The 26,149-nt window shown below is 47.7% G+C and overlaps 1 protein-coding gene across 7 annotated transcripts in view; it reads left to right on the top strand.

Annotated features, from left to right (window-relative positions):
* The window catches only part of tns1b (tensin 1b), a 611,533-nt gene that overhangs the window by 345,434 nt on the left and 239,950 nt on the right, over window positions 1-26,149 (top strand). For all 7 annotated transcript variants that reach the window (XM_067986941.1, XM_067986942.1, XM_067986943.1 and 4 more), the window contains one exon: window positions 8,866-8,904. In XM_067986941.1, the coding sequence (XP_067843042.1) occupies window positions 8,866-8,904 (39 nt within the window). The remainder of the gene's footprint in view (window positions 1-8,865; window positions 8,905-26,149) is intronic.

Raw genomic sequence — 26,149 nt, 5'->3', positions numbered from 1 at the left:
GCAATAAAGGCCAACGTACCCTTTGCCTTCCTTATTGCTCAGAGGCGAGAGTGCTACCACTGTGTCACGGCTGACACATGGAGCTTAGATTAATGGCAGGATCCAGTCTATCTGAGGACTCCGGTCTCCAAGCACAGCTTTTATAAAATCAGCCACATCAACGTTTTAATTCCTCAGTTGACCTTGGCTGGAGCTTTAGGCGAGGCCATCGGAGCCCTTGACTTGGTTTGGGGACTTAGCTGGAAAGCAGACGTGGCTTCCCCATCGTCCTCGAGCAGCCGAAACATCAGGCCATATGTTTTAGCCAAGCAGAACAGTGCTGGCGAGACAAAAAGATGCTTATTGGATCCAGAGGGAACTTTGCAGCCACTTTGGGCCCAGTCCAATCTACTCTTTAGCCCGATTGTAGTCTGTCTCTCTGCCTCTTGTCCAACAGTGATTGCAGCCCAGATGTTGACTGACATGTGGATTGTTGATGTGATTGGTTAGTTTTCAGCTACTCACTCGATAAACACACAGCAGTTAGGGGAGATTGAAGGCATGGGGTTCTGCACCAAATAATGTTCCAGGAAACCACATGCTAATCTCATAGCTCCCACGGGCCCTCTGGTACCTCAACCAAACGGCCATTCTTCTATTGTGTGAGCCTGGATAGTGAGTGTCTGTAGACTATTTGACTGTGGGGGCATCACAGTCCAGCCCGATAGTGTTCTCCCCGATGTCAACTTTCCAGCAAGGTCAACGGAGCGGTGACCCAGGAGCAGCTCAAGCACAACGAGGACAAATGTACCGTCTCCCCTCCAACCCACCAGAGGCCGGCTGGCTTAGCACAGACTGGGAAACTGGGACCATTCAGTTAGACACCTGGTGGTCTATTGGGTCACCCAGTCACGGAGCAGGATGATGGGGGACAAAGGGGGAGTATGGAACTTAGGAACAGGAGTAGGCCATTTAGCCCCTCGATCCTGTTCTGTCATTCAATGAGATTATGGCTGATCTGTGACCTAACTCCATATACCTGCCTTAGCCCCATATCCCTTAATGCCTTTGGTTAACAAAAATCTCTCAATCGCAGATTTAAAATTAACAATTGAGCTGCCGTTTGCGGAAGAGAGTTCCAAACTTCCACCCTTTGCGTGTAAAAGTGTTTCCTGGCTTCACTCCTGAAAGTCCTGGCTCTAATTTTTAGACTGTGTCCCCTAGTCCTAGACCCCCCAACCAGAGGAAATAGTTTCTCTCTAACCACCCTATCAGTTCCCCTTAATATCTTGAAATCCTCGATCAAATCACCCCGTAATCTTCGAAATTCCAGGGACTACAACCCTAGTTTGTATAATCTCTCCCTGTTATGTTCTCCAAAATGCTGGTTTTTGCAGCCGAGAAAAGAGAGGGCAGGAAGAGGGCAGGAAGAGGGCAGGAAGAGGGCAGGAAGAGGGCAGGAAGAGGGCAGGAAGAGGAAGGCCTCCTCGAAGCCTGGGGCAGGGCCCGGAATCCCAACAGAATCAGCTTCACAACTTAAAATCTATCGGCCTTGGCAGAACTCGATCAAATTGTACCTGTGTCCCATCAGCCAGAGCTGACACTGACTGAGCGAAGCACCATTGACTGTAGCTCGGGCCGGGAATCGGGGGTGGGGGTCGACCGGTCTGGCCCCTCCCTCTCGCAGTACGAGGCCCGGGAGATTTTAACTCGGGCCGGGAATCTGGATGGGGGGAGGGGCGACTGGTCTGGCCCCTCCCTCTCGCAGTACGAGGCCCGGGAGATTTTAACTCAGGCCGGGAATCAGGGGATGATCTGTCTGGCCCCTCCCTCCCGCAGTACGAGGCCCGGGAGATTTTAACTCAGGCCGGGAATCAGGGGACGATCTGTCTGGCCCCCCTCCCTCCCGCAGTACGAGGCCTGGGAGATTTTAACTCGGGCCGGGAATCGGGGGACGATCTGTCTGGCCCCCCTCCCTCCCGCAGTACGAGGCCCGGGAGATTTTAACTCAGGCCGGGAATCAGGGGACGATCTGTCTGGCCCACCTCCCTCCCGCAGTACGAGGCCCGGGAGATTTTAACTCTGGGGTCTCATAACGAGTCGCGCTTGAAGACGGCGGGAAAGATCTCACAGCTGACGAGTGGGATTCGAAATTCATTATGGGGAGGGGGGTTGGACCACCACCGGAAACCCACGGAAATAGTACCCGGCAAAGGGAGTCAGGAATGTGTGGGGGTGGTGGGGGGGCAGACAAAATTTGCGATCGGACAGGGTGAGGGGGGAGGAAGCCAATCCCAAGCTTCCCTCGTGGGGGCCCAGGGGGGAGCCACTCCATGCTCTTGAACCTTTATAAAACACTGGTTCGGCCACAACTGGAGTATTGTGTCCAGTTCTGGGCACCACACTTTAGGGAAGAAGCGAAGGCCTTAGAGAGGGTGCAGAAGAGATTTACTCGAATGATTCCAGGGATGAGAGACTTTAGTTACGTGGATAGACTGGAGAAGCTGTGGTTGTTCTCTTTGGAACAGAGACAGTTGCGAGGAGATTTGATAGAGGTATTCAAAATCATGAAGGGTCTAGACAGAGTACATATCTACATATAAATTGGTCGATCTATAGATTTAATCTACATATAGATTGGTCAAACCAAATTAGCAATAATACTGTGGGAGAGGAATTCCTGGAGTGTGTACATGATAGTTTTCTGGGTATTGTGCAATGAGAAAGGATTAATTAACAATCTTGTTGTGCGGGGTCCCTTAGGGAAGAGTGACCATAACTTGATAGAATTCCTCATTAAGATGGAAAGTGAAGTAGTTGAATACAAAACTGGGGTCCTGAATCTAAATAAAGGAAATTACAAAAGCATGAGGTGCGAGTTGGTTATGATAGATTGGGGAACTTTACAAAAGGGATGACGGTGGATAGGCAATGGCTAATATTTAAAGAACATGTGCAGGAATTGCAACAATTATTCATTCTTGTCTGGCGCAAAAATAAAACAGGAAAGGTGGCTCAACTGTGGCTTACAAAAGAAATTAGGGATAGAATTAGATCCAAAGAGGAGACATATAAAATTGCCAGAAAAAGCTGCAAGCCTGAGGATTGGGAGCAGTTCAGAATTCAGCCAAGGAGGATAAAGAGATTGATTAAGAGGGGAAAAATAGAGTATGAGAGTAAACCAGCAGGGAACATAAAAACTGACTGTAAAAGCTTCTATAAATATGTCAAGAGAAAAAGATTAGTGAAGACAAATGTAGGTCCCTTACAGTCAGAGAAGGGGGAAATTATAATGGGGAACAAAGAAATGGCAGAACAATTAAACACATACTTTGGTTCTGTCTTCACAAAAGAGGACACAAATAACCTGCCAGAAATGTTAGGGAACCAAGGGTCTAGTGAGAGGGAGGAACTGAAGGAAACCAGTATTCGTAAAAAAAATAGTGCGAGGGGAATTAATGGGGCTAAAGGCTGACAATCCCCAGGGCCTGATAATCTACATCCCAGAGTACTAAAGGAAGTGGCCCTGTAAATAGTGGATGCATTGGTGATCATCTTCCAAAATTCTATAGACTCTGGAACAGTTCCTACAGATTGGAGGGTGGCAAATGTAACCCCACTATTTAAAAAAGGAGGGAGAGAAAAAACAGGGAATTACAGACCAGTTAGCAGAACATCGGTAGTGGGGAAAATGCTCGACTCTATTATAAAAGATGTGATAACAGAACACTTGGAGGGCATTAACGGGATTGGACAAAGTCAGCATGGGTTTATGAAAGGGAAATCATGCTTAACAAATCTACTGGAGTTTTTTGAAGATGTAACTAGTAGAATAGATAGGGGAGAACCAGTGGATGTGGTGTATTTGGATTTTCAGAAAGCTTTTGATAAGGTCCCATACAAGAGGTTAGTGTGCAAAATTAAAGCACATGGGATTGGGGGGAATATACTGGCATGGATTGAGAATTGGTTGACAGACAGGAAACAGAGAATGGGAATAAATGGGACTTTTTCCGGGTGGCAGGCAGTGACTAGTGGGGTACCGCAGGGATCAGTGCTTGGGCCCCAGCTATTCACAATATATATCAATGATTTGGATGAGGGAACTAAATGTAACATTTCCAAGTTTGCAGACGACACAAAGCTGGGGTGGAATGTGAGCTGTGAGGAGGATGCAAAGAGGCTCCAATGTGATTTGGACAAGTTGGGTGAGTGGGCAAGAACATGGCAGATGCAGTATAACATGGATAAATGTGAGGTTATCCACTTTGGTTGTAAAAACAGAAAGGCAGATTATCTGAATGGTGATAGATTGGGAAAAGGGGAGGTGCAACGAGACCTGGGTGTCCTTGTACACCAGTCATTGAAAGTGAGCATTCAGGTGCAGCAAGCAGTTAGGAAGGTGAATGGTATGTTGGCCTTCATTGCAAGAGGATTTGAGTACAGGAGCAGGGATGTCTTACTGCAGTTATACAGGGCCTTGGTGAGACCACATCTTGGGTATTGTGTGCAATTTTGGTCTCCTTATCTGAGGAAGGATGTCCTTGCCATGGAGAGAGTGCAACGGATTGATTCCTGGGATGGCAGGACTGACATATGAGGAGAGATTGGTTCGACTAGGCCTATATTCACTAGAGTTTAGAAGAATGAGAGGTGATCTCATCGAAACATATAAAATTCTAACAGGAGTTGACAGACTAGATGCAGGGAGGATGTTCCCGATGGCTGGGGAGTCCAGAACCAGGGGTCACAGTCTCAGGATACGGGGTATGCCATTTAGAACCGAGATGAGGAGAAATTTCTTCACTCAGAGGGTGGTGAACCTGTGGAATTCTCTACCACAGAAGGCTGTGGAGGCCAAGTCATTAGATGTATTCAAGAAGGAGATAGATATATTTCTTAATGCTAAAGGGATCAAGGGATATGGGGAAAAAGCGGGAACAGGGTACTGAGTTAGACGATCAGCCATGATCATTTTGTAAGGAATCTTACAACACCAGGTTATAGTCCAACAGTTTTATTTGAAAATCACAAGCTTTCGGAGCTTTCCTTCTTCGTCAGGTGTGTGAAGGTTTCCATAAAAGCACCGCATATATATTCACAGGACAATGCCTGGTGATTACATATAATCTTTCCAACTGCCCGTTATCACACCTCTGCATGGATGGTGTTCAGACAGGGGAACATTACACCCAAGACCACTGAATACGCAAGCGGTCAGATTACAATGACAGAGAAAGAGGGAGAGACACACCCGAAAGGGAGAGAGAGAGAGAGAATGACCAGTTGTATTAAAAACAGATAACTTTTTTTTTCCCTGGTGGGGTGACATGTAACGTGACATGAACCCAAGATCCCGGTTGAGGCCGTCCTCATGGGTGCAGAACTTGGCTATCAATTTCTGCTCGACGATTTTGCGTTGTCGTGTGTCTCGAAGGCCGCCTTGGAGAACACTTACCTGAAGATCGGAGGCTGAATGTCCTTGACTGCTGAAGTGTTCCCCGACTGGGAGGGAACCCTCCTGTCTGGCGATTGTTGCGCGGTATCCATTCATCCGTTGTCGCAGAGTCTGCATGGTCTCGCCAATGTACCATGCTCCGGGGCATCCTTTCCTGCAACGTATGAGGTAGACAACGTTGGCCAAGTCACAGGAGTATGAACCATGTACCTGGTGGGTGGTGTCCTCTCATGTGATGGTGGTACCTGTGTCGATGATCTGGCATGTCTTGCAGAGGTTGCCGTGGCAGGGTTGTGTGGTGTTGTGCACGCTGTTCTCCTGAGAGCTGGGTAATTTGCTGCGAACGATGGTCTGTTTGAGGTTGGGTGGCTGTTTAAAGGCGAGTAGTGGGGATGGCCTTAGCGAGGTGTTCGTCGTCATCGATGACATGTTGAAGGCTGCGGAGAACATGGTGTAGTTTCTCCGTTCCAGGGAAGTACTGGACGACGAAGGGTACTCTGTTGGTTGCGTCCCGTGTTTGTCTTCTGAGGAGGTCTATGCGATTTTTCGCTGTGGCCCGTCGGAACTGTCGATCGACGAGTCGAGCGTCATATCCCGTTCTTACACGGTGGTCACTCCTACCAATACTATCATGGATAGATGCATTTTCGACAGGTAGATTGGTGAGGACGAGGTCAAGTAAGTTTTTCCCTCGTGTTGGTTCGCTCACCACCTGCCGGAGGCCCAGTCTGGCAGCTATGTCCTTCAGGACTCGGCCAGCTCGGTCAGTAGTGGTGCTACCGAGCCACTCTTTGTGATGGATATTGAAGTCCCCCACCCAGAGTACATTTTGTGCCCTTGCTCCCCTCAGTGCTTCATCCAAGTGGTGCTCAACATGGAGGAGGACTGATTCATCAGCTGAGGGAGGACGGTAGGTGGTAATCAGCAGGAGGTTTCCTTGCCCATGTTTGACCTGATACCATGAGATTTCATGGGGTCCAGAGTCAATGTTGAGGACTCTCAGGGCCACTCACTCCTGACTGTATATCACTGTACCGCCACCTCTGGTGGGTCTGTCCTGCCGGTGGGACAGGACATACCCAGGGATGGTGATGGAAGAGTCTGGGACATTGGCTGAAAGGTATGATTCTGTGAGTATGGCTATGTCAGGCTGTTGCTTAACTCGTCTGTGGGACAGCTCTCCCAATTTTGGCACAAGTCCCCAGATGTTGGTGAGGAGGACGTTGCAGGGTCGACTGGGCTTGGTGTTTTGCCGTTGTCGTGTCCGGTGCCTAGTGGTCCGATGCCGGGTGGTCCGTCCGGTTTTATTCTTATTATGACTTTTCGTAGCGAGATTTTACAACTGAGTGGCTTGCTAGGCCATTTCAGAGGGCAATTAAGGACGGCAGGTTTCCTTCCCGAAAGGACATTTGTGAACCAGATGGGTTTTTACGACAATCCGGTAGTTTCATGGCTACCATTACTGATACTAGTATTTTAATTCCAGATTTTTATTTAATTAATTGAATTTAATTAATTGAATTTAAATTCGCCAGCTGCCGTGGCGGGATTAGAACTCAATCATCTCAGTCCCAGGATATTGCTGCAGGAGTTCCTCAGGGCAGTGTCTGAGGCCCAACCATCTTCAGCTGCTTCATCAATGACCTTCCCTCCATCATAAGGTCAGAAATGGGGATGTTTGCTGATGATTGCACAGTGTTCAGTTCCATTCGCAACCCCTCAGATAATGAAGCAGTCCTTGCCCGCATGCAGCAAGACCTGGACAACATCCAGGCTTGGGTTGATAAGTGGCAAGTAACTTTCGTGCCAGATAAGTGCCAGGCAATGACCATCTCCAACAAGAGAGAGTCTAACCACCTCCCCTTGACATTCAACAGCATTACCATCGCCGAATCCCCCACCATCAACATCCTGGGGGTCACCATTGACCAGAAACTTAACTGGACCCGCCTTATAAATACTGTGGCTACAAGAGCAGGTCAGAGGCTGGGTATTCTGCGGCAAGTGACTCACCTCGTGACTCCCCAAAGCCTTTCCACCATATACAAGGCACAAGTCAGGAGTGTGATGGAATACTCTCCACTTGCTTGGATGAGGGCAGCTTCAACAACACTCAAGAAGCTCGACACCATCCAAGATAAAGCAGCCCGCTTGATTGGCACCCCATCCACCACCCTAAACATTCACTCCCTTCACCACCGGCGCACAGTGGCTGCAGTGTGTACCATCCACAGGATGCACTGCAGCAACTCGCCAAGGCTTCTTCAACAGCACCTCCCAAACCTGCGACCTCTACCACCTAGAAGGACAAGAGCAGCAGGTACATGGGAACAACACCACCTGCACGTTCCCCTCCAAGTCACACACCATCCCGACTTGGAAATATATCGCCGTTCCTTCATCGTCGCTGGGTCAAAATCCTGGAACTCCCTTCCTAACAGCACTGTGGGAGAACCGTCACCACACGGACTGCAGCAGTTCAAGAAGGCGGCTCACCACCACCTTCTCAAGGGCAATTAGGGATGGGCAATAAATGCCGGCCTCGCCAACGACGCCCACATCCCATGAACGAATAAAAAAAAAACACTACCATGTTCCTTTGTGCTAGATATGAGTCCAGCCACTGGAGAGTTTTCCCCCTGATTCCCATTGACTTCAATTTTACTTGGGCTCCCTTTTGCCACACTCGGCCAAATGCTGCCTTGATGTCAAGGGCAATCACTCTCACCTCAGCTGGAATGCTCTTGCAGAAAGCTGGCGTGGACTCGATGGGCCGAATGGCCTCCTTCTGTGCTGTAACCTTTCGATGATTCTATGATTCTTCTGACCCCATGAGGTACTTTTAAGAAGCAAAGATAGAATGACCTTACCTGGGCCTCCTGCAATCAGGATTGTTGCTGCCATAGCCCCATCCACAGCCTGCTTTACTGGCTAATCGATCACCTCTGAACTTTAACCCTATCCTTTCTGTAGCTGGGGTTGAAGGTACTTTGCCTGCCTCACTCTCTTCACTTTTAAAAGAATGAACTTGCATTTCTATAGCGCCTTTCATTGCCTCAGCACATCCCAATGCGCTTTACAGCCAATGAAGTACTTTTGAAGTGTAGTCACTGTTGTAAAGTAGGAAATGCAGCAGCCAATTTGCGCACAGCAAGATCCCACAAACAGCAAATGAGATAATGACCCGATCATCCGTTCTGGTGAGGTTAGTTGAGACGACGCGATGAGTCTCAGGAATCAACACAGTAAGGATGAGGGAGGATGAAGGGATGGGGGATTTGGAGCTCAAGGGGGACCAGTGAGGAACGTTCAGAGGGGAATTGATCAGGGTGGTATCGAGGAAGGAGATTAGGTTGAGAGATAGTCAGCGACTGAGTTTGTATTTCTGTTCATTCCCTATCTCACCTCACATTTTTCCTTTCTTGCAGGTCACGACCTCGTGTGTGCCTCTGGTGAACTATGAACTGGTGAGTTGCCCTTTCCACCTTGTGTCGGTGTTGGAGAATGGGGTTGGGTGGGGGGTGGCTGTGAGGGGTGAGGTTTTACCCATGAAGCTCCTGAATGTTGTGTCTGATGAGTCCTGAGCGATGGCAGAGATTCCAAGGCCCTGTGTAAGATGGGGTTGAGATGCTTCCAAGTGTTCAACCATTTTCCAAAAGAGAAACAGTAAATGATAATGCTTTTATCTTATCCCCCCTCCTAATTTGCTCCGCCCACCCTGAAACCACTGACTGTTAGTGACATACAGGACACTCACTTCCAGCAGGCCCCTGTAACTCACCCGACTGTCCACTGAACATGGGTGAAGCCAGACAGTGAGTGTTAGCAGGGTATTTGATCGTGGGGTAGAGTCTGGAAGCGTATTATAAACCCAACCCTGCCTAGCACCAATTTGTCTCATCAATGTGACTGTTTTCAACCCATTTAGCAATAAATTTGTTTCTGACGTACCTCAAAACAAGAAGAAAATCATCAATCTGTTCATTTTTATTCATTCTCGGGACGTGGGCGTCGCTGGCAAGGCCGGCATTTATTGCCCATCCCTCGTTGCCCCTTGAGAAGGTGACAATGGGCCTTCTTCTTGATCCAGTGGTAGCTGGCGATATAACTGAGTGGTCACTTCAGAGGGCAGTTAAGAGTCAAGCACACTGGTGTGGGACTGGAGTCACGTGCAGGGCCAGACCGGGTAAGGACGACAGGTTTCCTTCCCTAAAGGACATTAGTGAACCAGATGGATTTTTTGCAAATCCAACAGCTTCAGGGTCACTTTTTTTAGCTTTTTATTTCTAAATATTTTAAACTGAACTTAAATTCTCAAACTGCCATGGTGGGATTTGAATTTCCATGTCTCTGGATTATTGGTCCAGTAACATTGAATTTGAACAAAACTGCAGCTGTGCTTACTTGCTGTGGATAGTGTTGCACGATTGTTCATTGCAAATCCTGGAACTCCCTTCCTAACAGCACTGTGGGAGAACCTTCACCACACGGACTGCAGCGGTTCAAGAAGGCGGCTCACCACCACCTTCTCAAGGGGCAATTACTGGCGGGAGAGTCGGTAACCAGAGAACACAGATTTAAGATAATTGTCGAAACAACCAGAGGGGAGATGAGGAGAATTTTTTTTACGATCTGGAATGCGCTGCCTGAAAGGGCGGTGGAAGCAGATTCAATTGTAATTTTCAAAAGGGAATTGGATAAATACTTGAAAAGGAAAAATTTACAGGCCGATGGGGAAAGAGCAGGGGGGAGTGGGACTAATTGGATAGCTCTTTCAAAGAGCCGGCACAGGTACGATGGGCCGAATGGCCTCCTCCTGTGCGGCAAGATTCTCGGATTCTAACTGGAGATGGGGAATAAATGCCGACCTTGCCGGCAACGCCCACGTCACAAGAACGAGTTTTTAAAACTTTCTCAGTGCCAGGTTGGTGGGAGAGATTTACGCAGATCCCCGAGTGCTGGATCAATGGAGCGTGTCATCAGTTTGTGAGGATAAACCGTGATTAAAACAATAGGCTCCTGTGTCACTATTTCATCTAAAATCCACCCTGAAACATTGGAAAAAGCTGCTGTTTGATTGAAGTTGCTGAGTAAAATATTCCCAAATGTATCTGCTGGTTTCTCCCTGTGCAGACGGCACTGTGTGTCAGTGTTTTACCCTCTCCTGAATGTTCTGGTTGAATGCTCTTTCTCGGTACCTCTTCCAAGCGGCCATGCTTCCTGTGTGAGCGCCAGAGCGAGATTCTACCGTGGGTGGCATCACATCATGTGCTCCTCTGGTCTCCACCTGCTCCGCCAAGAAAAGATCATTGGATGCTGACTAGAAAGCACAATTGAGGAAGAGTTCCCACGTCCCCATCCACCTCCCCCTCGCCCCGACCCCACAAACATAGAGTCGACATGGGGTGAGATACGATTCCCCTCGCCAGTCGAATAACTCTCTGATATATGGTCCAGGCTCCCAAGAGAACAATGGAATCATGGTGAGGAATTGGAAGGAGCCCCCGGAATCCCACAAAGAGTCAGAGTCTGTGGAACTGTACCCCAGTGAGAGTCAGTGTCTGTGGAACTGTACCCCAGTGAGAGTCAGTGTCTGTGGAACTGTACCCCAGTGAGAGTCAGTGTCTGTGGAAATGTCCCCCAGTGAGAGTCAGTGTCTGTGGAACTGTACCCCAGTGAGAGTCAGAGTGTGTGGAACTGTACCCCAATGAGAGTCAGTGCCTGTGGAACTGTACCCCAGTGAGAGTCAGAGTCTGTGGAACTGTACCCCAATGAGAGTCAGTGTCTGTGGAACTGTACCCCAATGAGAGTCAGTGTGTGTGGAACTGTACCCCAGTGAGAGTCAGTGTCTGTGGAACTGTACCCCAGTGAGAGTCAGTGTCTGTGGAACTGTACCCCAGTGAGAGTCAGTGTCTGTGGAACTGTACCCCAGTGAGAGTTAGTGTCTGTGAAACTGTACCCCAGTGAGAGTCAGTGTGTGTGGAACTGTACCCCAGTGAGAGTCAGAGTCTGTGGAACTGTACCCCAGTGAGAGTCAGTGCCTGTGGAACTGTACCCCAGTGAGAGTCAGAGTCTGTGGAACTGTCCCCCAGTGAGAGTCAGTGTCTGTGGAACTGTACCCCAGTGAGATTCAATGCTGTGGAACTGTGGGACATTGGGACCGGTTCTGGGGAAGGTGGGACCTGTACAAGCGGGACGGGTTACACCCGAGCAGGACCGGGACCAATGTCCTCGCGGGGGTGTTTGCTAGTGCTGTTGGGGAAGGTTTAAACTAGAGTGGCAGGGGGATGGGAACCTGAGGGGGGAGTCAGAAGGGAGTAAAGTTGAGAGCAGCAAGAGAGGGGAAGACCCAGGGGAAATCTACAATACAAATAGTACAAACAGTTGTTCAAGAACAAGTGAAAGGGAAAAGCGTAGAGCAGCGGAAAGAAAGTGTACTTTAGGCACGACAGATAAAGTGAAAACCAGAAGGTGTAAGGCGATTAACCCAGCATCAAAGCTGTGGCAGGGGGTTGGGAACCTGAGCAGGGAGACAGAGGAAAGCGTGTCAGGAAGGGACAGAAGGTATGGAGTAAAAGGTAAAGTGTTAAAAAAGGAAAAAGCAGGAACTAAGTGTCACAAAACATATTTGAAAGTTCTTTATCTGAATGCACGTAGCATTAGTAACAAAATGGACGAGTTACCGGCACAAATAACTACGTATGGGTATGATCTTGTGGCCATTACAGAAACATGGCTGCAGAGTGACAACGACTGGGAATTAAATATGCCAGGTTATTTAACAATCAGGAAGGACAGGCAGGAAGGAAGGGGAGGTGGGGTGGCTATGTTAGGAAAGGAAGGAATCACTGTAATACAGAGAAATGATATTGGGACAAAGGATCAGGATAATGAAACAGTTTGGGGAGAGATAAGGAATAATAAGGGAAAAAAAACACGAGTGAGCGTAGTATAAAGGCCTCCTAATAGTTGCAACTCTGCTGGAAGAAGTATTAATCAGGAAATAGTCGGGGCATGTAATAAGGGAACAGCTACAATTATGGGGGATTTTTTACTATCATATTAACTGGACAAATCAAATTGGGCAGGGCAGCCTTGAGGAAGAGCTTATTGAGTGTATTAGGGATGGATTTCTTGAGCAGTATGTAACTGATCCTACAAGGGGGCAAGCAACCTTGGACCTGGTCCTGTGTAACGAGCCAGGATTAATTAATAATGTCCTAGTTAAGGATCTCCTTGGAATGAGTGACCATAACATGGTTACATTCCATATCCAATTAGAGGGTGAGAAGGTTGGTTCTCAAACAAACGTACTGAGCTTGAATAAAGGAGACTATGATGGTATGAGAGCGGAATTGATTGAAGTGGACTGGGAAAATAGATTACAGGGTAAGACGGTACATGAGCAGTGGTGTTCATTTAAGGAGTTATTTTACAACTTTCAAAAAAAATATATTCCACTGAGGAAAAAAAGGTGTAAAAGAAATGACAGCCATCCATGGCTAAGTAAAGAAATTAAGGATAGTATCCGACGAAAAACAAGGACATATAAGGTAGCCAAACTTAGTGGGAGGATAAAAGATTGGGAAGTCTTCAAAAGACAGCAAAAAGTAACTAAAGGGTTGATTAAGAAAGGGAAGTTAGATTATGAAAATAAATTAGCAAAAAAATATAAAAACAGATAGCAAGAGTTTCTACAGTTATATAAAAAGAAAAAGGGTGGCTAAGGCAAACGTAGGTCCTTTAGAGGATGAGACTGGGAAATTAATGGTGGGAAACATGGAGATGGCAAAAATGCTGAACAAATATTTTGTTTCAGTCTTTACGATAGAGGACACTAAGAATATCCCAACACTGGACAAACAGGGGGCTCTGGGGGGGGAGGAGCTAAATACGATTAAAATCACTAAGGAATTGGTACTCAAGGCGGATAAATCCCCTGGACCTGATGGCTTACATCCTAGGGTCTTGAGGGAAGTGGCAGTAGGGATTGTGGATGCTTTGGGAATAATTTTCCAAAATTCTCTGGACTCGGCAAAGGTCCCGGCAAATTGGAAAACTGCTAATAAGAACATAAGAACATAAGAAATAGGAGCAGGAGTAGGCCAATTGGCCCCTCGAGCCTGCTCCACCATTCAATAAGATCATGGCTGATCTGATCCCAACCACAAATCTGAAGAACACAAGAAGTCGGAGCAGGACCCGGCCACTCAGCCCCTGGGTCCACTCTGCCACCCACAGGGCATTGACCAATCCGAACTCAGCTTCATGTCCAATTTCCTGCCCGCTCCCCATAACCCCTAATTCCCTTTACTTCTAGGAAACTGTCTATTTCTGTTTTAAATTTATCTAATGATGTAACTTCCACAGCTTCCTGGGGCAGCAAATTCCACAGATCTACCACCCTCTGAGTGAAGAAGTTTCTCCTCATCTCAGTTTTGAAGGAGCAGCCCCTTATTCTAAGATTATGCCCCCTAGTTCTAGTTTCACCCATCCTTGGGAACATCCTTACCACATCCACCCGATCAAGCCCCTTCACAATCTTATATGTTTCAATAAGATCGCCTCTCATTCTTCTGAACTCCAATGAGTAGAGTCCCAATCTACTCAACCTCTCCTCATATGTCCACCCCCTCATCCCTGGGATTAACCGAGTGAACCTTCTTTGTACTGCCTCGAGAACAAGTATGTCTTTTCTTAAGTATGGACACCAAAACTGTATGCAGTATTCCAGGTGCGGTCTCACCAATACCTTATATAACTGCAGCAATACCTCCCTGTTTTTATATTCTATCCCCCAGCAATAAAAGCCAACATTCCGTTGGCTTTCTTGATCACCTGCTGCACCTGCATACTAACTTTTTGATTTTCTTGCACTAGGACCCCCAGATCCCTTTGTACTGCAGTACTTTCTAGTTTTTCGCCATTAAGATAATAACTTGCTCTCTGATTTTTCCTGCCAAAGTGCATAACCTCACATTTTCCAATATTATATTGCATCTGCCAAATCTCCGCCCACTCACCCAGCCTGTCTATATCCCCTTGCAGATTTTTTATGTCCTCCTCACTCTCTACTTTCCCTCCCATCTTTGTATCATCTGCAAATTTTGATATGTTGCACTCGGTCCCCTCCTCCAAATCGTTAACATAGATTGTGAAGTGTTGGGGACCCAGCACCGACCCCTGTGGAACACCATTGGCTACTGGTTGCCAGTCCGAGAATGAACCATTTGTCCCAACTCTCTGCCTCCTGTTCGATAACCAATCCTCCACCCATGCCAGAATATTACCCCCAATCCCGTGATTTTTTATCTGAAGCAATAACCTTTTATGTGGCACCTTGTCGAATGCCTTCTGGAAGTCTAAATACACTACGTCCACTGGTTCCCCTTTATCCACCCTGTACGTTATATCCTCAAAGAACTCAAGCAAATTTGTCAGACATGACTTCCCCTTCATAAAGCCATGCTGACTTTGTCCTATTAAATTATGCTTATCTAAATGTTCCGTTACTGTCTCCTTAATAATAGACTCCAAAATTTTACCCACCACTGATGTTAGGCTCACTGGTCTATAATTTCCAGCCTTCTGCCTACTACCCTTTTTAAACAACAGTGTTACATTAGCAGTTTTCCAATCTGCCAGGACCTCTTCTGAGTCCAGGGAATTTTGGAAAACTATCACCAAAGCATCCACAATCCCGACTGCCACTTCCCTCAAGACCCTGGGATGTAAGCCATCAGGTCCAGGGGATTTATCCGCTTTGAGTCCCATTATTTTACTGAGTACCATCTCCTGAGTGATTTTAATCGTATTTAGCTCCTCCCCCCGTAGAGCCCCCTGTTTGTCCAGTGTTGGGATATTCTTAGTGTCCTCTACCGTAAAGACTGAAACAAAATATTTGTTCAGCATTTTTGCCATCTCCATGTTTCCCACCATTAAGTTCCCAGTCTCATCCTCTAAGGGACCTACGTTTGCTTTAGCCACCCTTTTTCGTTTTATATAACTATAGAAACTCTTGCTATCTGTTTTTATATTTTTTGCTAATTTATTTTCATAATCTATCTTCCCTTTCTTAATCAATCCTTTAGTTACTTTTTGCTGTCTTTTGAAGACTTCCCAATCTTCTATCCTCCCACTAAGTTTGGCTACCTTATATGTCCTTGTTTTTAGTTGGATACTATCCTTGATTTCTTTACTTAGCCACGGATGGCTGTCATTTCTTTTACACCCTTTTTTCCTCAGTGGAATATATTTATTTTCAAAGTTGTAAAATAACTCCCGAAATGAACACCACTGCTCATGTACCGTCTTACCCTTTAATCTATTTTCCCAGTCCACTTTAATCAATTCCGCTCTCATACCATCATAGTCTCCTTTATTCAAGCTCAGTACGCTTGTTTGAGAATCAACCTTCTCACCCTCTAATTGGATATGTAATTCAACCATGTTGTGGTCACTCATTCCAAGGGGATCCTTAACTAGGACATTATTAATTAATCCTGACTCATTACACAGGACCAGGTCCAAGGTTGCCTGCCCCCTTGTAGGATCAGTTACATGCTGCTCAAGAAATCCATCCCTGATGCACTCAATGAACTCGTCCTCAAGGCTGCTCTGCCCAATTTGATTTGTCCAGTTAATATGATAGTTAAAATCCCCCATAATTATAGCTGCTCCCTTATTACATGCCCCGACTATTTCCTGATTAATACTTCTTCCAGCAGAGTTGCAACTATTAGGAGGCCTATATACTACGCCCACTAGTGTTTTTTTCCCCTTATTATTCCTTATCTCTACCCAAACTGTTTCATTATCCTGATCCTTTGTCCCAATATCATTTCTCTGTATTACAGTGATTCCTTCCTTTATTAACATAGCCACCCCACCTCCCCTTCCTTCCTGCCTGTCCTTCCTGATTGTTAAATACCCTGGCATATTTAATTCCCAGTTGTTGTCACCCTGCAGCCATGTTTCTGTAATGGCCACAAGATCATACCCATACGTAGTTATTTGTGCCGTTAACTCGTCCATTTTGTTACGAATGCTACGTGCATTCAGATAATGTAACACCCTTATTTAAAAATGGTAGTAGGCAGAAGGCTGGAAATTATAGACCAGTTCGCCGAACATCTGTGGTGGGTAAAATTTTGGAGTCGATTGAGGAGACAGTAGCAGAACATTTGGATAAACATAATTTAATAGGACAAAGTCAGCATGGCTTTATGAAGGGGAAGCCATGTCTGACAAATTTGCTTGAGTTCTTTGAGGACATAACGTACAGGGTGGACAAAGGGGAACCAGTGGACGTAGTGTATTTAGACTTCCAGAAGGCATTCGACAAGGTGCCACATAAAAGATTATTGCTCAAGATAAAGAATCACTGGATTGGGGGTAATATTCTGCATGGGTGGAGGATTGGTTATCTAACAGGAAGCAGAGAGTTGGAATAAATGGTTCATTCTCGGACTGGCAACCAGTAGCCAGTGGTGTTCCGCAGGGGTCGGTGCTGGGTCCCCAACTCTTTACAATCTATATTAACGATTTGGAGGAGGGGACCGAGTATAACATATCAAAGTTTGCAGATGATACAAAGATGGGAGGGAAAGTGGAGAGTGAGGAGGACATAAAAAACCTACAAGGGGATATAGACAGGCTGGGTGAGTGGGCGGAGATTTGGCAGATGCAATCCAATATTGGAAAATGTGAGGTTATGCACTTTGGCAGGAAAAATCAGAGAGCAAGTTATTATCTTAATGGCTAGAAACTGGAAAGTACTGCAGTACAAAGGGATCTGGAGATCCTAGTGCAAGAAAATCAAAAAGTTAGTATGCAGGTGCAGCAGGTGATCAAGAAGGCCAACGGAATGTTGGCTTTTATTGCTGGGGGATAGAATATAAAAACAGGGAGGTATTGCTGCAGTTATATAAGGTATTGGTGAGACCGCACCTGGAATACTGCATACAGTTTTGGTGTCCATACTTAAGAAAAGACATACTTGCTCTCGAGGCAGTACAAAGAAGGTTCACTCGGTTAATCCCGGGGATGAGGGGGTGGACATATGAGGAGAGGTTGAGTAGATTGGGACTCTACTCATTGGAGTTCAGAAGAATGAGAGGCGATCTTATTGAAACATATAAGATTGTGAAGGGGCTTGATCGGGTGGATGCGGTAAGGATGTTCCCAAAGATGGGTGAAACTAGAACTGGGGGTCATAATCTTAGAATAAGGGGCTGCTCCTTCAAAACTGAGATGAGGAGAAACTTCTTCATTCAGAGGGTAGTAGGTCTGTGGAATTTGCTGCCCCAGGAAGCTGTGGAAGCTACATCATTAAATAAATTTAAAACAGAAATAGACAGTTTCCGAGAAGTAAAGAGAATTAGGGGTTACGGGGAGCGGGCAGGAAATTGGACATGAATTTAGATTTGAGGTTAGGATCAGATCAGCCATGATCTAATTGAATGGCGGAGCAGGCTCGAGGGGCCGATTGGCCTACTCCTGCTCCAATTTCTTATGTTCTTATGATTCCCATTGACTTCAATTTTACTCGGGCTCCTTGGTGCCACACTCGGTCAAATGCTGCCTTGATGTCAAGGGCAGTCACTCTCACCTCACCTCTGGAATTCAGCTCTTTTGTCCATGATTGGATCAAGGCTGCAATGAGGTCTGGAGCCGAGTGGTCCTGGTGGAACCCAAACTGAGCATCGGTGAGCAGGTTATTGGTGAGTAAGTGCCGCTTGATAGCACTGTCGACGACACCTTCCATCACTTTGCTGATGTTTGAGAGTAGACTGATGGGGTGGTAATTGGCCGAATTGGATTTGTCCTGCTTTTTGTGGACAGGACATACCTGGGCAATTTTCCACATTGTCGGGTAAATGCCAGTGTTGTAGCTGTACTGGAACAGCTTGGCTGGAGGCGCAGCTAGTTCTGGAGCACAAGTCTTCAGCACTACAGCTGGGATGTTGTCGGGGCCCATAGCCTTTGCTATGTCCAGTGCACTCAGCCGTTTCTTGACATCATGTGGAGTGAATTGAATTGGCTGAATACTGGCTTCTGTGATGGTGGGGATATCAGGAGGAGGCTGAGATGGATCATCCACTCGGCACTTCTGACTGTAGGTGGTTCCAAATGCTTCAGCCGTGTCTTTTGCACTCACGTGCTGGACTCCGCCATCCTTGAGGATGGGGATGTTTACAGAGCCTCCTCCTCCCGTTAGTTGTTTAATTATCTACCACCATCTATGCCTGGATGAGGCAGGACTGCAGAGATTTGATCTGATCCGTTGGTTGTGGAATCGCTTAGCTCTGTCTATAGCAAGTTGCTTCCGCTGTTTGGCATGCATGTGGTCCTGAGTTGTAGCTTCACCAGGTTGGCACCTCATTTTTCGGTACGCCTGGTGCTGCTCCTGGCATGCTCTTCTGCACTCCTCATTGAACCAGGGTTGATCCCCTGGCTTGTTGGTAATGGTAGAGTGAGGAATATGCCGGGCCATGAGGTTACAGATTGTGCTGGAATACAATTCTGCTGCTGCTGATGGCCCACAGTGCCTCATGGATGCCCAGTTTTGAGCTTCTAGATCTGTTCTGAATCTATCCCATTTCGCACGGTGATAGTGTCACACAACACGTTGGGTGGGGTCCTCCACGAGGACTGTGCGGTGGTCACTCCTACCAATACTGTCATGGATAGATGCACTTTCAACAGGTAGATTGGTGAGGACGAGGTCAAGTAAGTTTTTCCCTCGTGTTGGTTCGCTCACCACCTGCCGCAGGCCCAGTCTGGCAGCTATGTCCTTCAGGACTCGGCCAGCTCGGTCAGTAGTGGTGCTACCGAGCCACTCTTGGTGATGGACATTGAAGTCCCCCACCCAGAGTACATTCTGTGCCCTTGCTACCCTCAGTGCTTCCTCCTCTGGGACGTTGGCTGAAAGATATGATTCTGTGAGTATGGCTATGTCAGGCTGTTGCTTGACTCGTCTGTGGGACAGCTCTCCCAATTTTGGCACAATTCCCCAGATGTTGGTGAGGAGGACTTTGCAGGGTCGACTGGGCTTGGTTTACTTCGTGGTCCGATACTGGGTGGTCCGTCCGGTTTTATTCTTATTATGATTTTTTTTTAGCGAGATTGTGCAACTGAGTGTCTTGCTAGGCCATGTCAGAGGGCGATTAAGAATCAACCACATTGCTGTTTGTCTGGAGTCACATATCGGCCAGACCGGGTAAGGACGGCAGGTCTCCTTCCTTCAAGGACACTAGTGAACCAGATGGGTTTTTACGACAATCTGGTAGTGTCATGGCCACCATTACTGATACTTATATTTTTATTCCAGATTTTATTTGATTAATTGAATTTAAATTCGCCAGCTGCCATGGCGGGATTTGAACTCATTACTCCGAATTATTAGTCCAGGCCTCTGGACTTACTAGTCCAGCAACATAACCGCTATGCTACCGTACACAACTGTTTTTGTAACTGTACCCAATTGACAGTAAGTGACGGTAGAACTGTACCCCAGTGGGAGTCAGTGTCTGTGTAACTGTACCCCAGTGAGAGTCAGTGTCTGTGTAACTGTACCCCAGTGAGAGTCAGTGTCTGTGGAACTGTACCCCAGTGAGAGTCAGTGTCTGTGGAACTGTACCCCAGTGAGAGTCAGTGTCTGTGGAACTGTACCCCAGTGAGAGTCAGTGTCTGTGGAACTGTACCCCAGTGAGAGTCAGAGTCTGTGGAACTGTACCCCAGTGAGAGTCAGTGCTTGTGGAACTGTACCCCAGTGAGAGTCAGTGTCTGTGGAACTGAACCCCAGTGAGAGTCAGTGTCTTTCGAACTGTAACCCAGTGAGAGTCAGTGCTTGTGGAACTGTACCCCATTGAGAGTCAGTGTCTGTGCAAATGTACCCCAGTGAGAGTCAGTGTCTGTGGAACTGTACCCCAGTGAGAGTCAGTGCCTGTGGAACTGTACACTAGTGAGAGTCAGTGTCTGTCGAACTGTATCCCAGTGAGAGTCAGTGTCTGTGGAACTATATCCCAGTGAGAGTCAGTGTCTGTGGAACTGTACCCCAGTGAGAGTCAGTGCCTTTACAACTGTATCCTAATGAGAGTCAGTGTCTTTGTCACTATACCAATTGACAGTCAGTGACGGTAGAACTGTCCCCCAGTGAGAGTCAGTGTCTGTGGAACTGTACCCCAGTGAGAGTCAGTGTCTGTGGAACTGTACCCCAGTGAGAGTCAGTGTCTGTGGAACTGTACCCCAGTGAGAGTCAGAGTCTGTGGAACTATATCCCAGTGAGAGTCAGAGTCTGTGGAACTATATCCCAGTGAGAGTCAGTGTCTGTGGAACTGTACCCCAGTGAGAGTCAGAGTCTGTGGAACTATATCCCAGTGAGAGTCAGTGTCTGTGGAACTGTACCCCAGTGAGAGTCAGTGTCTATGGAACTGTACCCCAGTGAGAGTCAGAGTCTGTGGAACTATATCCCAGTGTGAGTCAATGTCTGTGGAACTGTCCCCCAGTGAGAGTCAGTGTCTGTGCAAATGTACCCCAGTGAGAGTCAGTGTCTGTGGAACTGACCCCCAGTGAGATTCGGTGTCTGTGAAACTTTCCCCCAGTGAGAGTGAATGCCTGAGGAACTGTACACAAGTGAGAGTCAGTGCCTGTGGAACTGTACCGCAGTGAGAGACAGTGTCTGTGGAACTGTACCCCAGTGAGAGTCAGTGTCTGTGGAACTGTACCCCAGTGAGAGTCAGTGTCTGTGGAACTGTACCCCAGTGAGGATCCGTGCCTGTGGAACTGTACCCCAGTGAGAGTCAGTGTCTGTGGAACTGTACCCCAGTGAGAGCAGTGTCTGTGGAACTGTACCCCAGTGAGAGTCAGTGTCTGTGGAACTGTACCCCAGTGAGAGCCAGTGTCTGTGGAACTGTACCCCAGTGAGGATCCGTGCCTGTGGAACTGTACCCCAGTGAGGATCCGTGCCTGTGGAACTGTACCCCAGTGAGAGTCAGTGCCTGTGGAACTGTACCCCTGTGAGACTCAGCGCCTTGTAATGAGGCCTCGAAATGTCCAATTTCTGGCTGGATGTGAAACTTTGTCGCTTCAAAGGGTCTTTCGCTCATCCCGACAAAGCACACGCACACGCACATATCTCTCCATCTCAGTTTGCTCGCTCAACCTATAATTGCGCTCACAGTTGATTGGTACATCAGTCATGGCCTTAATACTTCGGACAGTCTTTATTTCGATCCCTGTGGATAAGATTGCCTGTCACATGGCTCTCGATGCCTGTCACCTGCTTGGTCAGATTGAATCTGGACTCAGAGTTTGAGATGCGGGTCTCTTTTACCCAGCTCTCTCCACGACTCCAATCTCTGCTCCTTTGCAAACATTTCTCCCCCAACTTTCTTTCTGAATGTGCCGACTCTCCCTGGGGTTCCGGATTACGCACGCACTGGCCGCCTCAGGGGGCCTGACCCAAATGGGCGCCCTGACAGCGAGGCCCTGAAAATCTTCGGCCGTTCCGGTGGACTCCCGCCATCGTGTCCTGGGAGTCCACCAGACTCCCTGCCTGGGCCTCCAAGGACATGGGTGGGGCGTCCTCTCTCTCCGTTTCTAAGGCGGCCCCCTTGCTGGGGTGGGGCAGTGGGTGGGGGTAAAGTACGTTTTCTCCTGGGTAGGAGAGGGTGATGATGGCGGGGGCGGGGGGGAGCGTGGGTCCCTGCACATCCCCCAACCCGGTCTGGGAGTCTTTCCCCAGAGAACTTGCACCATCCTGCAGATCTTCAGGGCCTTGGTTTAAACAAGTTATTTCACCATGGGCGGCATTGCTGTTTAGTGCAATCCTTTTCTCAACCCACAGTCACACAGTGAGCATGAGCGGGAACCTGGCTGATTTTGGTTTCTTCATGAAACAGGGCCACGGGGCCAATTGTAGCAGAAACCACTGCTGCCCTGGAATCTCAAGTTTGAAAAATTCACTCATCACAGAGCTTCTACTCCCCTCTCCTGCCGTCCCCTCCCCTCCCCTCCACATGACTCCCCTCCTGTCCCCTCTCCTCCCCTCCCCTCCTCTCCCCTCCCCTCGACTCCCTTCCCCTCCCCTCTCCTCCTGTCCCGTCCCCACCCCTCCCGTCCACTCCCCTCCCCTCCCGTCCCCTCCACTCCCCTCCCATCCCCTCCCTCCCTTCCCCTCCACTCCCCTCTCGTCCCCTCCCCTCCCTTCCCCTCCACTCCCCTCCCGTCCCTTACCCTCCACTTCTCTCCCCTCTCCTCCCTTCCCTTCCTGTCCCCTCCATTCCCTCCCTCCGTTCACCCCCACCCCGTTATCGGTTACTTTACATAATTTAATCCCACGGCGGTTCCTGCACATCAGTACACACATATTTCCATGTTTTATTGCTACTACGTTTAGTTTTATTCCAAAAATTCCCAAAACAGAAATTTAGAAAGTCCCTGGCCTCGATCTCACACATGTTTCTGCAATCTCCGATCAGGACTAATTGTTTCCGGCCAAAAAATGTTACCACAGGGCAGATTTCAATCACTTCCATCTTATTTTTTCCCACAAGGGCGGTTGAGCTCATAACAGATCTGAGACGATTCATATCACTCGTTACAGTTACACAGTGAGTGACCCTTACCCTGAATAAACAGTCACTCTGCGGAGTTACACAGTGAGTGACCCTTACCCTGAATAAACAGTCACTCTGCGGAGTTACACAGTGAGTGACCCTTACCCTGAATAAACAGTGACTCTGTACAGTTACACAGTGAGTGACCCTTACCCTGAATAAACAGTGACTCTACAGTTACACAGTGAGTGACCCTTACCCTGAATAAACAGTGACTCTGTACAGTTACACAGTGAGTGACCCTTACCCTGAATAAACAGTGACTCTGTACAGTTACACAGTGAGTGACCCTCACCCTGAATAAACAGTGACTCTGTACAGTTACACAGTGAGTGACCCTCACCCTGAATAAACAGTGACTCTGTACAGTTACACAGTGAGTGACCCTCACCCTGAATAAACAGTGACTCTGTACAGTTACACAGTGAGTGACCCTCACCCTGAATAAACAGTGACTCTGTACAGTTACACAGTGAGTGACCCTCACCCTGAATAAACAGTGACTCTGTACAGTTACACAGTGAGTGACCCTCACCCTGAATAAACAGTGACTCTGTACAGTTACACAGTGAGTGACCCTTACCCTGAATAAACAGTGACTCTGTACAGTTACACGGTGAGTGACCCTCACCCTGAATAAACAGTGACTCTGTACAGTTACACAGTGAGTGACCCTTACCCTGAATAAACAGTGACTCTGTACAGTTACACAGTGAGTGACCCTCACCCTGAATAAACAGGGACTCTGTACAGTTACAGTGAGTGACCCTCACCCTGAATAAACAGTGACTCTGTACAGTTACACAGTGAGTGACCCTCACCCTGAATAAACAGTGACTCTGCACAGTTACACAGTGAGTGACCCTCACCCTGAATAAACAGTGACTCTGTACAGTTACACAGTGAGTGACCCTTACCCTGAAATACAGGGACTCTGTACAGTTACACAGTGAGTGACCCTTACCCTGAATGAACAAGTGACTCTGTACAATCCTATGACTATTCCAACTTGATTCTTGATCGCTGGCTAATCGGAGAGTGTGCAGACGGTGGGGCTGATGTTGGTGTACGGTGTTCGAACCTCACTGTTAAATCGTTCCCAGCTCTCTGCATGAAATGAGTCACTTAATTCAATTTGTTTCAATGTTTGTAACTGACCTGTCTGGTGCTGTTTGAAGGAATCTGAAGGAAACAACAGATCAGAACTTGAGACAAGGAAAGGAAACAGGTCCAGCTGTTGTGGGAATGTTTTATTCAAAATTGTGAGACATGGATGATCATTTCCAACGTCGATCAACGTTGGGAGTAGTCTGGGAGGAGATCGGACTCTCCTTAGAGAACCCACCTGATTCTCCTCCCACTGATATGTTTGGTAATTAAAACGGGACGGGTTGTGTGAAGGCCAGTCTATCTGCTCCACCAGGTAGTGGCCGTGAGGATTACCCCCCAGAATACTGTGCATGTTTTCAAAGAGGCGGCACATCAAAAGACGGTGATTGGGTAATGGGATTTAAAAGATTCCGGACAAACAGTTTATGGAGAGACTGAGGGAGGGGAGGAGTCCCACAGTTTGAGGGGAGACTGAGGGAGGGGAGGAGTCCCACAGTTTGAGGGGAGACTGAGGGAGGGGAGGAGTCCCACAGTTTGAGGGGAGACTGAGGGAGGGGAGGAGTCCCACAGTTTGAGGGGAGACTGAGGGAGGGGAGGAGTCCCACAGTTTGAGGGGAGACTGAGGGAGGGGAGGAGTCCCACAGCTTGAGGGGAGACTGAGGGAGGGGAGGAGTCCCACAGTTTGAGGGGAGACTGAGAGGGGAGGAGTCCCACAGTTTGAGGGGAGACTGAGGGAGGGGAGGAGTCCCACAGTTTGAGGGGAGACTGAGAGGGGAGGAGTCCCACAGTTTGAGGGGAGACTGAGGGAGGGGAGGAGTCCCATAGTTTGAGGTGAGACTGAGGGTGGGGAGGAGACCCACAGTTTGTGACCCTCGGAAAGAATGATTTAGAGCAGGAGACGGTGCAATGAGCCTTAGTTTCAGCAGTGTGAGGATGAATGAGTGGGACAGGATGTCTGCTGTGAATCACGGTCCATTTCTGGAAGTTGTGTGAGGATTGGTTTGGTTTGGGGTCTGGTGTCCCTCATAATCAAAAGATCCTCACAATGGGCCAAGAGGCAGCACCTTCAGCCGTACAGAGGTACAATAGTATAGCAGTTATGTTACTGGATTCATAATCCAGAGGCCTCGACTAACTGCCCAGAGGTTGTGAGTTCAAATCCCACCCTGGGCAGTTTGAGGAATTGAATTCAGTTTAAAAAAAAAGCTGGAAATAAAAATCTGGTCGCAGTAAAAGTGACCTTGAAGCTGTCGGATTGTCGTAAAATTTCAACTGGTTCAGTAATGTCCTTTAAGAAAGGAAACCTGCCGTCTGCACCCGTTCTGGGCCTAAATGTGACTCCAGCCGCACACCAAACTGGTTGACTCTTAACTGCCCTCTGAGCAAGTCACTCAGTTGTATCAAGTGGAAGGCCCGTGACCACATTGTCAGGACAACTTGGGATGAACGATAAATGGGCAGTGATGCCTGCATCCCAGGAATTAATTTAAAAAGTTGTTTTTTTTAATTACATGGGGATAAAAAGAAATAACTAAAATGGAGGGTATTTGTCCAGCTTTACGCTGTCCGTGTGAACAGATGGACGAGCTCTGAGTCTCCGTATGCAGCAACAACTGCTCTCTCCAACCCAACTTTCTGAGAATTGCTCAGAAACAAAGAAGTTCTGATGACAGAGTTGGACTTAATCCAGAGTTAATCAGAGGCAGCTTCCTGAACAAGGAATGGATCTGAAGGGGGCAGACCCGCAGGAAGACAGAGCTTTCCATCAACTCGCTCAGCAAACATAAAAAAAAAACCAAACAAGCAGCAACGTCATCTCTCAATCTCATTTTATTTTGATATCACTCCATCCCCCTGAGGTCTGCAGTGAGCAGGTCGTGTTGCACAGAAAGGACATCAAGAAAAAAAGAGTCAATTGTTAAACATTTAACAGGGCCAAACTCAGAGTCCAAGCATCATTACAGAGAGGGCTGCCTGGCTG

This window comes from Heptranchias perlo, chromosome 7, assembly GCF_035084215.1.
Source record: "Heptranchias perlo isolate sHepPer1 chromosome 7, sHepPer1.hap1, whole genome shotgun sequence".
NCBI lineage: Eukaryota > Metazoa > Chordata > Chondrichthyes > Hexanchiformes > Hexanchidae > Heptranchias > Heptranchias perlo.
Note: the sequence above shows the minus strand (reverse complement) of the source record. Positions and strands in the feature narration are given on the sequence as shown.